At 39.8% G+C, this 14685-nt stretch overlaps 1 protein-coding gene across 2 annotated transcripts; it reads left to right on the forward strand.

The window, feature by feature from the left end:
• Positions 1-5546: 5546 nt before the first annotated feature.
• APELA (apelin receptor early endogenous ligand) lies at positions 5547-8584 on the forward strand. Of its 2 annotated transcripts, none has more exons than XM_033060787.1 (3): positions 5547-5846; positions 6229-6779; positions 8566-8581. In XM_033060787.1, exons 1-2 carry the CDS (start codon positions 5771-5773, stop codon positions 6315-6317), a joined length of 165 nt encoding a protein of 54 aa, XP_032916678.1. In that variant the 5' UTR covers positions 5547-5770; the 3' UTR covers positions 6318-6779; positions 8566-8581. The 2 variants fall into 2 exon arrangements, with proteins under 2 accessions (XP_032916678.1, XP_032916677.1); XM_033060786.2 differs by having other exon boundaries at positions 5680-5846; positions 6229-6338; positions 8566-8584.
• The last annotated feature ends 6101 nt before the right edge of the window (positions 8585-14685 follow it).

The raw sequence follows: 14685 nt of genomic DNA on the forward strand, positions 1-14685 counted from the left end.
ATTCTCGTTCAAGTAATCACTCAGTCAATCATTACAGAAACTTGCCAAGCTTGTCCTAACACCTCCTGCATTAAAATTTTACTGTGGCTAGTGGCTGCCCAAATCCAAAACAGAAGATCAGTTATGTAGAGAATTATCTACAGGAAGTTAACTCTTTCTGTCTGAAAAGCTTACAGAAATTTGTACAACTAATTGGATAGCTTTAGGTAAGACCAATAATTTTCAGACTGCATGTTAATCTCTAAAACCTGGAGTTTAGGACAAAAACAAATATATATTTCTTTCGTGAAATTTCCCTACTAAATATATACAGTAACTTCAATGTCAAATACTGCAGCAAGCACTTCTCTTTCCTAAATGTGTGTGTTAAAGCTGCAGCAGAAAGGTACAAATATGTTTGCCTTATTTATGTGATAACTTATGAGAGTTTTCTCTATAACATGAAAAACGTACTTTTAAAAATACTTTCCTGTTGAAACCTAGGGCATGAATGGTTTGACTATGTAAATGGGTTACATATTTGAAAGCTAACCAGCAAATAAAAATTTATTATAGAGCCCTGTGTTTTGCAAAAATTGTGGATTTTTTCTTGAGCACCATTTATTCAAGACAATATAAATGACTCTTTAATTTTAAATAGCTCTGAAATTATGACCAGTGTCAGAGAAGAATCTGACCCCAAATGGGTTGCCTGAAATGGAACATGTGGTCACACTGGTGGGGATCACAGGCACTGCAGCTCCAGAGTTCATCTCTTTGTTTTCCTATTAGGAAGAAATATGTGTATGTATTTCCTAGATGAATCTTAGAATCAAATTTGCTTCTAAGGGATGGAAGGAAACAGAAAAATGAGTGTACCTTGGAGCCCATGTAAATGTATTTTTCTTAAGTAAAAAAGAAAATTCGTCAATACAGTTCCAAAAGTAACTGATGAAATTGTTTTTGTCTAGGAAGGACTTCGTAATTTATGATTATTCAGGAGTAGGGCTGGTATTTCATTGTGTTGAAAAAAATCAACCATACAGATTGTAGGGTCACAGAAGACAGACTAAGTCTACCAGAGCATGTTTTACCTTTCTATTATTATTCTAATAATTGTATTTATGACTTGTACTGCAGTAAGAACCTGGACATGATGGCAGGAACACAGAATACTTTCGCTCTAGATTAAAATTAAAGAAAATGTACTTTCGAGGTTGCACATCTCTGCAACACCCACAGAAAACTTTAAAAAAAATTATACAAGGTTTAGTCTGGTCTGAGCCATCCCCATTTCCTTTCCTTGAGCACATCTGTCTCCAGTGTCAGGTTACCAGTGCACATTCCTTCTGCTTGCTGACTACCATTTTCTTCCGGAGCACTGTGTCCCCCAGGCAGGAAAGGCAGCTGAGCACTAATAGGCAGGGAATTGGATTTTTTTTTCTTTAGAAAAAAACACAAAATGGCAAACAGGGGGAATAGAGTTTTATTTCTGAGTAGGTTTTAATTTCCAAGCACAGATAAAAATCAGGACAGAATGCATAATTTTCTCCTGTAATCATAATTTTCGAGCTAATGAGTTTTGCCTAGCAAAAGTAGTCTTCATGATTATAGTCATGAAGAAGGCAAACATTGTATTTGGCATCTGGTGCTGTACCCTGGGCTGAAGAAAAAACATCCCTTATATTCATGGCAGGCACATAGACCTTATAAAACCAGGAGATAATAATCCCAGTGAAATTTGTGGTAAAAAAAAAAAATCACAGACACCTAAACAACATTTCAACATTTATCCCTTTGAGCATTTCTTGGCCAATTTCTTCCTTTCAAGCAGTTACACGCATGATCTTTTGCATTTTTCTTTTTAAATTCTGTTTGTTGCACAGCACACTTACCATCTTGCAATGTAATAGAAAGGAACAAGGAAAAACTGAGAACTTTCCCTAGTGACATTTGCAATTCAACTCGAAGATGTGCTTCACAAAATTCTTTTGACCCGTAGACATGTTTATCCCAGATCTTGTCTGATTAGTGAAATAATTCCTCTGAATCAGCAGGCTGGATTAATTTTGGAAAAACAGAGTTAGAAAATCTGACTAGAAACTGCAGTATTATATTTTATCTGAGTCTTTCAAGTCAAAATAAACAAGAATTTTCACTTATTATCAGTTACTATCACTGTTGAGCATTCAGCATTGTTTCTTACAAAACAGTAGAGATCCACAATGTCCTACATATTTTTACAGGCTTCTAAGAGGGGAAGGGTTATTATCCAAGGGGAATCTGAGATACCAGGGGTGAAACTAGTATTGCCATACATAACAATTAATTCCTGTCCTTTAGAAGCTTCATTTAGCATTTGATACTGATAGCATTTGAAAGCTGTTTTCAAATATTAACGATAAACACTGGAGTTGTTTGTAATTATGTGATGGCCTTCAAACCAAAGGTAGTATTCAATTTCTGACTAGCAGAGCAATAGGGAATGCAAATTAATCTCTTACTCCATACTAGGAGGTACCCAATTATTTTTCATTGCTATTGTAATCATCCAACTCCACTTATTCCATTTCTTAATACCATGCATTTTACTGCTTCCTCACATTATTTCATCTTTTGTTCTTCCAGTAACTTGTTCTTTCATTTATCAAGATATTTTTTATTCTTCTATATGTGACAAAATTGTTTGATATTCCCTCAGCCATGTTTTCCTTATTTCTTCCAATTTTATTATTAGAAATGGTACCATGCTTTCAAAATTTTTTCCCCAAATCAGACTGTAGCAGTCACTGTACTGAAATCACCCAGAACAATTAATAACCAGTGAAGTGATACAGCACTTAATGAAATGTGTTAAGCAAAAGATAATGTCGCATTTACTTACAATTAATGTCTGATATTCAGGAAAGGTAGTTCCTATTCAACATTTCAAAATTATTTCGGCAATGTGCTAACTATTTTTTTCACTTTCTGAATGTAAACTGATAATCTGACTATTTGATCCTATCAAGGAGGAAAAAGGGAAGAGAATGTCAGTTGGAGAAGTAGCAATGATATAGGTAGTAAATGCTGAAGTCCTCATTCCTTTATTATGTTCCTTTTAGATTATAAGAGAAGGAAAGCTTTTGATTCAAAGAACCAATTCTTCTAGCTCATAAAGCATTATCTACAGACTTCCAGCTTTCCTACTCACTTTACATTCTCTTTCCTCTTAAGCCAGAACAAAACCCACCAGCTAACATTGTGAAAAAGGTAGAACTATTACATCACTACACTTTATCATTATTTGCCTAATTTCAAGCAGCACTACACCACATGAAAGTAAGTACCCGAAGGAAAGCTGCTTGCAAAAGAACTACAAACTCTAGAGTGGAGCTATATTACATTTTAGAAATTTCTTCAGTGGAGAAGCATAGAATTATTATTGTATCTTACATGAAAATTATAACAACTCTGTCATGCTCAGATTATAGTGACTTGGATTTTATTTGTCAAGTAAAGATTTGTAAACTTTGGCACAGAGTTAACAGTGTAGTTAACAGCTTATAGTATACCAAACTGGAAAAAAACCCGATAAATATTGCATTTAATTGTTGCATCTTGCTCAAGTCCCTTAAATTTAATGTCACCTCAGAATGTCTGTAAACTTCACCACATTCAGGTGTAGAAGAGGCCTAGATAGCCTGAGGGACTGGCGATGGTCTACGCATTCTTTCTGCCTTTTAGCTTTTTGCAGAGTCCCTATCACTTTGAAGTCTATACTACTTTCCACCTTAAGGTTATGAGCCTGAGCCTCACCTGAATAAAAGTTGTGGTCATGTGCAGGGCTGTACGAATGAGGGAGTCAGTGTGTTGTCATTCATGGTGAACAAGAGATCACAACCCTAAACTTTTCCTAGTGGAGCCAGAATGACATTTAGGATATTGAGGATGTAAGTCTGTCTCTGTTACAAGCTCATTGAGTGATCTGGCCACAGCACTTCTACTCTGCCACACTTGTATTTGAATTTATAACACCCTTAAGAAAATTCTGCTAGTGCCACCATGGGATCCTGATTTCAGCTGAGCTAGTAGCAGTAATATTTTTAAAAAGTTCACTTTAAAGGCCAGAAATCACAAAGAGTAAACTAGATGACCCCCAAGGTCTAAAGAAGAACACTGGGACACGTATACTTGTTATGACAGTCAAATCTGATCAACCAGTAGAGGATTTCCTTTGTTGCTGTTTTGTCTGAGACGCCTTCCTCAGCAGTCTTGGTATCGTTTTATAACAACATTTAGTAACTGTTTCCTCCATGTATTCAAGCTGCAATTATGGGCATGCTCTACCCAGGCAAATTAAGTAAGCAAGTAATGATGTATAACTCTATGAGGAAGGACTTAGCATGCGCTATTGAGTTAAACAGGCTTTTAAACACAATGGAAAAGCTCACAATGCAGGAAAATGATACAGGGGCAACTGAATTAAGACAAAACAAAGCAAAAAAACCAAACCAAACACCCCCAACAAACCAACTATATATTCCATTATTTTAGGAAATAGGAAATAGGCAAATAAGAAATAGGCAAATAACAACTTTATCCAACTTTCAGCAATAGTTACCTAGTAGTAAGTAATAGTGCTTAACTTATATAGAAATGTACTCTTTCCCACATGTTTTAGAACAGATTTTTTTTGCCCAAAATTAACAAATTTTAATATTTTTGTTATTTGGGGGTTTTTTCCCCAAAATAACTAGGTGCTAATTCATCACAAGAAATCAGCAAGTTGGAAAAAAGAAAAGGACCAGTCGAATTTCAACTGATGCCAGTAATTCACTGGATTTCAAAGCCATCACTGCTGCTCCCAAATTCCACAGGTTTTGCCTTTTTTCTCTTCAGGCTTGGTATCTGCACCCTGCACCAGTTGGTTTCAGCGTGGTTTGTTAAAGCGAGCTCTCATCATAATCAAGTATAAACATACTGCAATGTACAGGTGGGTTATGCAAATGAATGTCCCATCCAAAACTGCTGCCCTCAAACTGGCACCGCTGGAAGAGGTATATCTATTTTATCGTACGCAGTTAAAAAAAAAAAAAAAAAAAAAAAAAAAAAAAAAAAAACAAAAAAAAAACAAAAACACAACACCAAAACCTCACAAATTAATTCCTGAATATTCCGATCCTTTAAAAATAGTTTATGGTACAAAAGACACTCATTAGCTTTAAGTACTGCCAGTGTCGCTTTGAATAGCCACAACTTCGCGGCTAGTTTAGACAACAGAGAAAGCATTTGCGCTTTGCGGGGGGAATAAAGGTCGGGGGGGCATTTCCTGCCCCTGGCATTGGTGTCTGCATATGGGACCAATAAGAGCAATGCAAAGTTTAAACAGTTGCAAATGGGGGAGGGAACATCGGGGCTTGTTTTACATATGTTTTTTTCCGGCCGGGTTGAATTTAAAGTGGAGTGGCCGCATTGTTCGTGAGGCTCCTTGCCCCTACGCATTGACAGGAGCTGCTGTTTACACGGGCTTTTCATTCCTACGCTGTTTGCTTATGGAAAATAAGGGGGAGTGACAGAAAAAGAGAGAAAGGGAGAAGGGAAGGGAGGGAGGCCTGGAGCGCAGCGCAGCCCCGGAGCCGTGCCCGTGCTGATCGCTGACCCGGCTGTGCTGATCACCGGCTCCCATGTGAGCTGGCCGCGGCTGCGGGCGCTGCCGGCCCCTCACGGCCCTCACGGGCGGCTGGGCGCGCGTTTCCTCGCCGGCACACACACACACCCCCCACAGCGCGCCTCCGCCCTCACTGCAGACATGAGACTCCAGCTGCTGCTTTGGATCGTGGCCGTGCTCCTGGCAAGCCTCCTCCCAGCCTACGGACAGCGGCCAGGTAGGCGATGCCTCAGCGTGATGCTTGTGCCGGGGCGGGAGCCGGGGGTCGTGCCTGCCACGGGCACCTCCTGACCGCGTCCAACACGCGGTTTGAGCCCTCCGGGACGCGTCTGGACCCGGCGCATCCGTCTGTGCGTTTCATCCCTACTTCCAGCGGCAGCGGGAGGGGATGCTTCGCCTATCCCAGGAGTCTGGCAACTTCGGGGAGGCGGGGGAGAGCTGGAATAAATAGGGACCCAAGGTGGGCAGGCTGTTGCAGACTTGGTACCGGGATGCCCCTGCGGCACGGGAGGGCACGGCCAGGGACACCGGCCCGTCCCGGGAGAGGCACTGCCGACGCCTCTCACCCCGCTCCCCTGCCTCCCTCTCTCTCTCCGCAGCCAACCTGGCCCTGCGCAGGAAGCTCCACCGGCACGGCTGCTCCCACCGGCGCTGCATGCCGCTCCACTCCAGGGTGCCCTTCCCCTGAGCCCCGGCGCAGCGTGGCCAGGTAAATCCGCGCGTGTGGGCCGGGCCACAGGGAGCACCTTTGGGAATTCACACCTGCCTTCGGAACAGTGCGCGAGGCATGATTGCAGCCGGGCTCCCCTCGTTTGCTTTGGAAACAGGGCTTTGGAGCAGCGCACGGCGGGGCGGTCGCTGTCCCGGAGCCGGGGCGCGGGTCCTGCCGGCCGCTGCCGCCTTCTCCCCCCTCCAGGCTACCCCCGCCGCCAAACGCCTTCGTGAGTTAGTGAAAAACAGCTGAGCCCGCTAATCAGGCCGAACGCTGCCCTCCGAGGCTGCTGGCAAAGCTGCCGGGCAGAGTGTCACTAGTGCAAAGGCTGGACAGAGCGGCGCTTGCAGAGGATGCGCGGGGGCTGCAAGCGCTGAAACTTCCCTCGCGGTGGATGCAGGGCGAAGTCGCCTCACTCTGCCCGTCAGTAACATGAAGGTAGCAGCACTCACCCACTTCAAAGGGGACTGTAATTCTTAATCATTGTCAGCAAAAGACTTTCAGCTCCTTGAATGAAAGGCTATACAAGTGCAAAACATTAATGCTTTATAGCTGATGAGGGCAGATACATTCAAATACTAAGTGGCTGCAGAAGCACACAGGTAGCATATGCTAATATGGTAGGCATCAAAAGGAAACCTGATGCTCTTTGCAATTTAAGAATGAATAAAACATGCAGTCGGTAGTTTTGTATCTTTGAAATTCATTATATATTAAAATTAATGTTGTAGCCCCAGGCATGACAGCATCCTAAATAAATGGTGGCAGAATCTGCCAAGATGTTTTGATTTACTACGTGGTTAACAGTGAAAAGGAGACTAAAGTAAAACTTTTAACAGCTCTATACCAAGAATCCTGTCAATGCTTAAACTGCTTTGGTGAAAAGAACCTGCACCACTCCCAAAACAGCCATGCAAAAGGGTACCATTCCACTCTACAGTGCTGGCCTATAAACACGTGGAATGTGCATATGAGATGGTAAACTGGCAAGTTTGTGATGGCGAAAAAAAAGATTGCCATATCTTAAACTGAATCTCAGATGGGCTGCATACTGAGTGGCAGAATTGAGATGCAAGTACAAAGAGGGACATGCCAGAGGAATGCTTTACTACTGAATGCCATGTCTCCTCACTGCTACATTTAAACAAGAGACAGATTAAATTATATTCCATCATCAGTTTAAGCATAAACCTAAAAAGATAAGCAATTGGATCGATTCATTCAGCAGACAGAGACTGAATGGACAGAGGAACAGAGGAATTTAGACCCAGTGGCTTTGTGAATCAATTCTGAATGATTTGTTTCAGTTCCTAAGAAGAGTACATTTAACCCCTTTCCCTCCCATTCAGCATCCATGTCTGGAAATTGTGTAGAAAACATCTACATTTTCTGTAATGTGCTCTGAAGCCTCATATAATTAATGCATTTTGCTTGAGACTGCAGTAGCTGCAATACACACGTGCACTTATACTAGTATTCCTTTCCCCACAGAATGGTATTTTCAGTGTTATCTCCTTTTCTTTGAGGAGCTGATTTCTTGTAACAAAAGTCAGTGACCAAACAAAACAGTGTACTTACTAATTCTCAATATATTTTGCAGACATTTAGCTAAAGCTTCCTCTGCTTTATAAAGCTTTTTAGAACTCAGTAAACCTCTACTAGGGTGTAAGGGGAGACAGGCACCTTAACTCTCTTAACTTCAGTCATTGTGGGTGCTATCCTTTATCTTAAATAGGATTTACCACCTACGTTTACATTCCCTTCCAGTTTTAGTCCAAATTCAGCAAATATTTACATGCCTGGGTTACTTGACTCACATGAGTATCTTATTGGTCTCAGTGGAGTTGTACCTATGGATAAAGCCATTTGCAGATGCAAACAGGATGCGCCCTTAAGCCTGAATTTCAACTAGTGTCTGGAAACTAAAATAAGCATAGCAGCCTCTTGCAGCATTTGAAATGAGAAGATTGAATTGGACTTTTCATCAGCACCATACACAAAACATGGGACAAAAAAAAAGGCATAAAATTTTATATTAGCAGCCTTGTTGCTTTTGTCTTTTTTTTTTTCTCCAACTTTGTAGCTGAAATTTCCAAATTAAGAAATAATATTCCAAATTTAATCCATGAGTTTCATAAATAATGTATTCTGTTTTGTATGAGACTTATTTAGACTACTAAATCAGTCATTAATATTACTCTCCTTTTCTTCTTTTTTCCTCCAGCAACTTCATACAGCATTTTCAGTGTTTTATAGGAGCAGCAGTTAAACCAATAAGAGAAGTTTGTCAAATGTCCAGATCAACAACAGCTGACCTAAAAAGCCACCACAGTCCCATCTTCAGCAGTCCTGTCTGTCACATTCTACTGGACCTGGACTAAAGCCCCTGGATCACACCCTGAGAAGTGGTGGGGGCAAGAAGTGTGGTGATGGGCGATGTACAAGAATTTTCCTGGTTGTATTATTCCCTGTAAATTATTTGGCTCTCACAATGAATAGTGAAAGTTAAAGATCAAATCAAACATCAGGTAGATTTTGATCTGAGCTATATTTTCAGTGGCAGTAAGAAGGAAGGATCTGTCCAAGGGCACTCTTGATGCTATATAATGTTCAGACTGAGCGAAATTGAAAGTGCTGTTGACTACCCAGTTCAGACTGTGTATGAGGGCAGTGTTTAGGATGAAATAGTATCAGACTCCAGCATGGAATTGTTAAAGTCCCATTTTTTGTTTATACTTTTATATAGTAATAATATATACATATGTTCTAACATCTAACATTACATCTTTATGGAATTACCTTAATAATAACATAGAATGCATTACTGTAATAGTACCAAAGTCATCACCACACTAGTGGTCCCACTGGCTTCCTGTATAGTAAGCATAGTAAGAGTTTACAATATCAGAAAGCAAAGAGAGTGTTATCCCTCATTCTACAGATAGAGAATTGAAGCACACAGAGATAAGAGATTAGCCAAGGGTCATGCAAAACTGATAACTCAGATCTCTCAAGCCAGGCCTTGAAGTCAAGCCCATCCTCCTGTCTAATGAGCTGTTACTGCGGTCTATCATTTGTTTTCTTAAATTGGGATGCCAAACCAGACAGTTAAAACTAGCTTGAAAATTCAGTACTATAGGGCTATTTGCTTAATAGTTGTTTTCCTAAAATACCTGCTACATTATTATAAATAGAGCATAAAAATAGACCATTGAAAAGAGACCTTTGTTTGCTTAGCCCGAGTGTTGCATAGCACTCTATTCCTGTCATTTAAATGAATGGGATATTTGAACATAGCACTACAATGAATGAAGACCTCAAACAGAAAATAGGCTGTTCTTTTCAGCACTGGAGGTAAAGAATACCTTGAGCTTTTAGTCTGAGTTTTGTTCTTAAAATTCATGCTTCACATATGCTTTTTATATCAGCAGAAATTACCTACCTACATGTAAAGGAAAATGTGGTAGTCCTTTCACTAGCATAAATAAAATAACCTGAAAACATAACATGCCCAGATTTTTAAATCATTGCACTAGACTTGAAATGTTAGCATTTTTTACAAAATATATAAAGACAATCAAAGATCAGAAGTGTTGTGGTTTAAATCTGGTATTACAATTTTTTTCTTACAACACATGGTCTCAATGAAAGAACAGCAATCAAAAAAAACTGGATAGCTGAAACTTTCTAATCAGTGTGCATATGTAAACTCTTATCTCTAAGAACCTGAAACCTTACTTTAATTAATACTGGCAGAGTTTAACAGGAATTACAAATTTCTCTACATGGAAAAAAAATAAAAGTGCAGCATCAGACCCAGTTCTGAAGTTGTGTAAAACCATCATAAAAAGATGGTCAAACTTATCTAAACCAACAAGCAGTCCTGCAGGTAAACCTTTGGAGTCTTTTTTAAAAAAAAAAGCAGTTTCTCAAAGATGTATTCTACCACTTACATATATTTTTAAAATTATTTATTTAACTTGGCTTTGATATATATCCTTTGCTATCTCTGTCTAGAAGAGCTAAAGAGGTAAAGAGTGTGGGAAAGCAAGAAAGGTGAAAAGTAGCTATTTCACAGTTATGTCTTATGAATGAGTATATGGATCTTTGTGGCACTGATCTTTTATATAATCACAGTTATTAAAGTAAATTTGATAAAATCATAAAAATTACATAATGTATCTATCAGGAAACTATAAATGCATTTTACTTCACAGAAGTAAAAATAAAACAACACCCTAGGAAGCGCACTGTCAGTCTACAAAATTATTCTAAATATCTGTTCTTTAAAGGCATTCTGATAACCAAAAATCTGCTTTGAAAAAGGAAGATTGTGAACTTTGATAGGTATGTTTATCAACTAGCTGGTTGATTGTATATTTTGTAAAAAGATAGTATGCATTTCAAATAATATTTTAAATAAATTTTGTACACTCCTCAAAGTCTATATTCTTCAGCTGTCAAAGGCAATACCTCCAAAGAAAATTGAGAACTTGCCAATTTTCCCTGTGGATTCCTATAGAACCAGCGTTTGAAATGTTTTTTACTCAATTTCTGACACAAATAAATGATATTTAATCATGGAAAAATTTCCCGGACATTTTCTGTCTTTCTAAAAATGCAAAATTCTGATTCAAGTCAGATTTGCATTTGACTTTGTTGAAACTATCTGCTCCCATTTGATATGCATAACATAAGGCTTGTGGTGAAAAACAGCTTTGCATGACAACAGTGTGATCACATCTATGTACATGAAGTATTTGGACGTGTGAAGTATTTGGACACGGTGCTGCAACAGCCAAACTGACTGAGCTCTCCCTGTGCATGCACCAGGTACGCTTAAAGGCAGCTTGCACAAGTACAAATTGCTTCTACTCAAAGTCAGAATTGATGTTCACATGGATGCAATCTAACATGACTTGATCCCAAGACAGATTAAGATCTCAAATTCTGGAAGGCAAAACATGAGTTTTTAACACATTGAATTAAGTAATATGGGAAAAAGAAAACTTAATTTGGAAGTATGTTTCATTAAGTCCTGTAATAGCAGGTCAGCAGGAAACAGAGGTAAATGCAAGGCTTTGGTGAGAAACAGCAGTTTAGCATGTTCCCAAAGGATAAAAAACAATTCACCTCTTCCCTTTCCAGTATAGAAAAAAGGAAATTATAGGAGAATAAAGACTGGAATATTTCCCTTATGCCACATACATATGCTATAAATATCTCACTGTCTACACAAAGCCAAATTTTACTAAGGGTCACTAAGCTTTAAATTTACATCAGTCAGGAGAAACATTATGGCAAATAAGTTCTAATCTTTGACTATCAGTACAATTAGCCTACTGATCTCTCACTACTTGCTCTTCTACTGGCATTTCTTGCCATTGATCAGCTGCAAAATATTTGTGCAAAGCAGGAAACACTCCAACAGCACAAACAGGGCAACACGGCTTTCACAAGAAAGCCTAAAAGCCTAACTCCTTACAAGGCTGAAGCTGCTTTTCCAGGTCTCGAGTTACCTGTTCTGACTGTTGCTGGCCCAGTCTCTGGGTCCTTGCTGCAACTTTGTTTTGCAGATTAAGAATGACTGCCAGTAGAGCAAGCCTGCTTAACTCCATGTTAGTTACTTACATGTTAGTGTAGAACCTTATAGCAGGAAAGTCCTGTTAAAATCTTTTACAATTAGTGATTCCCTGATGGAGTGAAATACTGAAGTGTTTATATAGAATATCCATTACAAGTAATTTGGAAAGACAAAACAGAAATACTGAGAGTTTTCCCTCATGTAAGATGCACATTTACAAGAAGTCATCACATGTTTTCTTTCATGCACAGAATATTTAGCACAGTTCAGCATTATTAAAACCCCACAATGTGAACATTTTTCAGGCAACCAATATATTCCATAAGTGGTACAAAACACTTATTTTCTCAGACCTAAAAACATACATATTCATTTTCTATAGAAATAAAAAGCTACTGGGTAAGCACCAAATAATAAAAAAAGAGGCTAAAATAACAATATATTATTTTAATTTTATTTTGAGGTAACATATAGTAGGAACCATGCTTCACTTTGGTTATCTTCTTGCTCCCAGCTGCAATCAAGGCAGATCTTACCAAGACCTGCAAATACCAATCCATTCAGCAGCTCCAGTTAAATAAGAGTATCCCTTCAGCTGTTCAGAGTAAGAGGTTTGCAGGTTTTGTGGTTTTGCCACACCTCACCAGAGCAGGGCTGTGTTGGTGGTTAGCAAAGCACAGCTTTGCAGCAGAGCACGTGCTCTGCAAAACCCCTGTGCTCACAAAGCAGTACTTTTTCTAACAGTGAAACTTAGACCCAATGCTCCAGTGCATGCACAGCACACCATGGATTTTACTTCAGACAGTACAATCCAGCCTATGAGCAGGTGCTGGCACTGCAGGGACAGGCACCCAGGCTGCAACACCAGGGATGGATGGGCACTGGCCACCCCAGCACTCAACCTTGCAGCAGCAGAGGTGTCCAATGAGCAGGACACAGCAGAAACAGACTCATTGTTCAGTTTAGCACTGTGGCATGTCAGACACAGCAAGGTCACAGCTTGAGCCTCATCTCCCTCACACAGCAGCAGTCATTCACCCCTTCCACACAGCCTTTCAAGCAGCTGATTGCACACAGGCCCTCTGAGCAGCTCTGCAGCCACCCTCTGCAGACCAGTGAGCTCGGCCATGGTAGGGTGGTGGCCAGGAGAAGGCAGGTGCCCAGGGCCCACAAGCCCAGCACACCACACCGTGCACAAGGGCAAGCAGCACAGGGGAATCTGTGGGCTAAGGAGTATTTCTGCCTCCAAACAGGCTGGCCTTGCCCATCTGCTGCAGACAAGGGGCTTGGGGATGCCACACAGCAGCAGCCCCTACTTGGCAATTGACAGTAGCTCTACCATTTCCAGAGGTTCAAGTGTTTAGGGTGAGTACTAAAGATTACCAGCTTCTGCTTGGAGCCCATGCAAATCGAGCCACCCTCCACCCTGCCCAAAGAAAAAGATTAAAGATACTAAGAAAACAGAGTTGGGATATAATAAAGACACAAAACTGGGGCAAGGGGTGGTTGTTAAATTATCATTTGTTATCACTGGTGTACTTAGGAAAGGTAACATTTAAAGGGCAAAAATATGCACATTTCTGCACAGAGCAAGCCATACTTGCTTTTCTTTCCAGACACCATGTTCCACAGAAAGCAACACTACTGGTTAATCCAAGGTTTACCTTGAGGAGTCAGAGAGAAGAGAAAGGTTTGAGTAATGACCTCAAAACAAAGGAAAGCTGTTCTGCTACACTATGCAGCTTCCTTCTCAATTTTGGAAAGAAACACAAGTGGCAGGGGAAGTTTGAAGCACGATGGAAAAAAACATTACTCAGAAATGGGAATAAAACTAAACTTAAAGCTTCAAAACAACAGCACAGCTATCCTTGTTTGGCTGGTTTTGGCTAATTTTAAATGCCAACACTTCTGTGAGAACTGAAGCATAACAGAAAAATCTGCACAGATTGCCTGTTGGAACTAGATTAGCTTGGAAATAACTGAATTCACACTCTTCCTTGGTTGCATTTATTGTGCATGAACTTCACAGTCACATTTTACCACTTTTCATAGAAATGATATAAATTGACATACACAATCACATCAAAACCTGAGTTCTAAAAACAAATAACTTTATTCCTTACATGTCTACTATAAAATTCTGACTGCATTTTCAAGAAATAAGAGTTAAGGAGAAGTCTAGTGTTGGATAGCAGCAAAACCTCCAATATTTATTGCTTTCCTTGGAATGAGACAACCCCCACATTTGTTGCACACTAAACTGTCTAGGTACTTCTAAAGTTGTGCCCTAACACCAACATAGGATGAATTAATTTTCCTTTCTTATATTCAACTACAAGACCACGCCTCTTGAAAGTCTCTTCCCAATTTTGATTAGTGATTACCCTATTCCCATTGAGGTATTGGCTTCTAAAATAATTCTCTGTCTACAGTGGTAGACAAAATAGTACCCAGAAAAAAATGTTTCTTTCACCAGCCTTAATTCACCATAAATTAAAACCAAGAATTCTTATTTTTTCAACTTCTAAAAGACCTTTCTGTCTTCTGCTGTTTTCCACTTCTCCAGATACACCATCTCAGCTTTTGAATCAAGATGCTGACTTTTTTGAAGGGCCAAAGTGAAGAGCAAGTACAAAATAGGCATTTTTGTCAGCAGCTTTAAAAGCATTCAACAGAAGTTAGTTACCAGATCAATGGAAAAGCTTATGCTCGAGTATTTTTGCTTTGTTAGTTCAGCTGGCAGAGTAGGAGTCTTGTTAC

Source organism: Catharus ustulatus, chromosome 5, assembly GCF_009819885.2.
Source record: "Catharus ustulatus isolate bCatUst1 chromosome 5, bCatUst1.pri.v2, whole genome shotgun sequence".
Classification (NCBI taxonomy): Eukaryota; Metazoa; Chordata; class Aves; order Passeriformes; family Turdidae; genus Catharus; species Catharus ustulatus.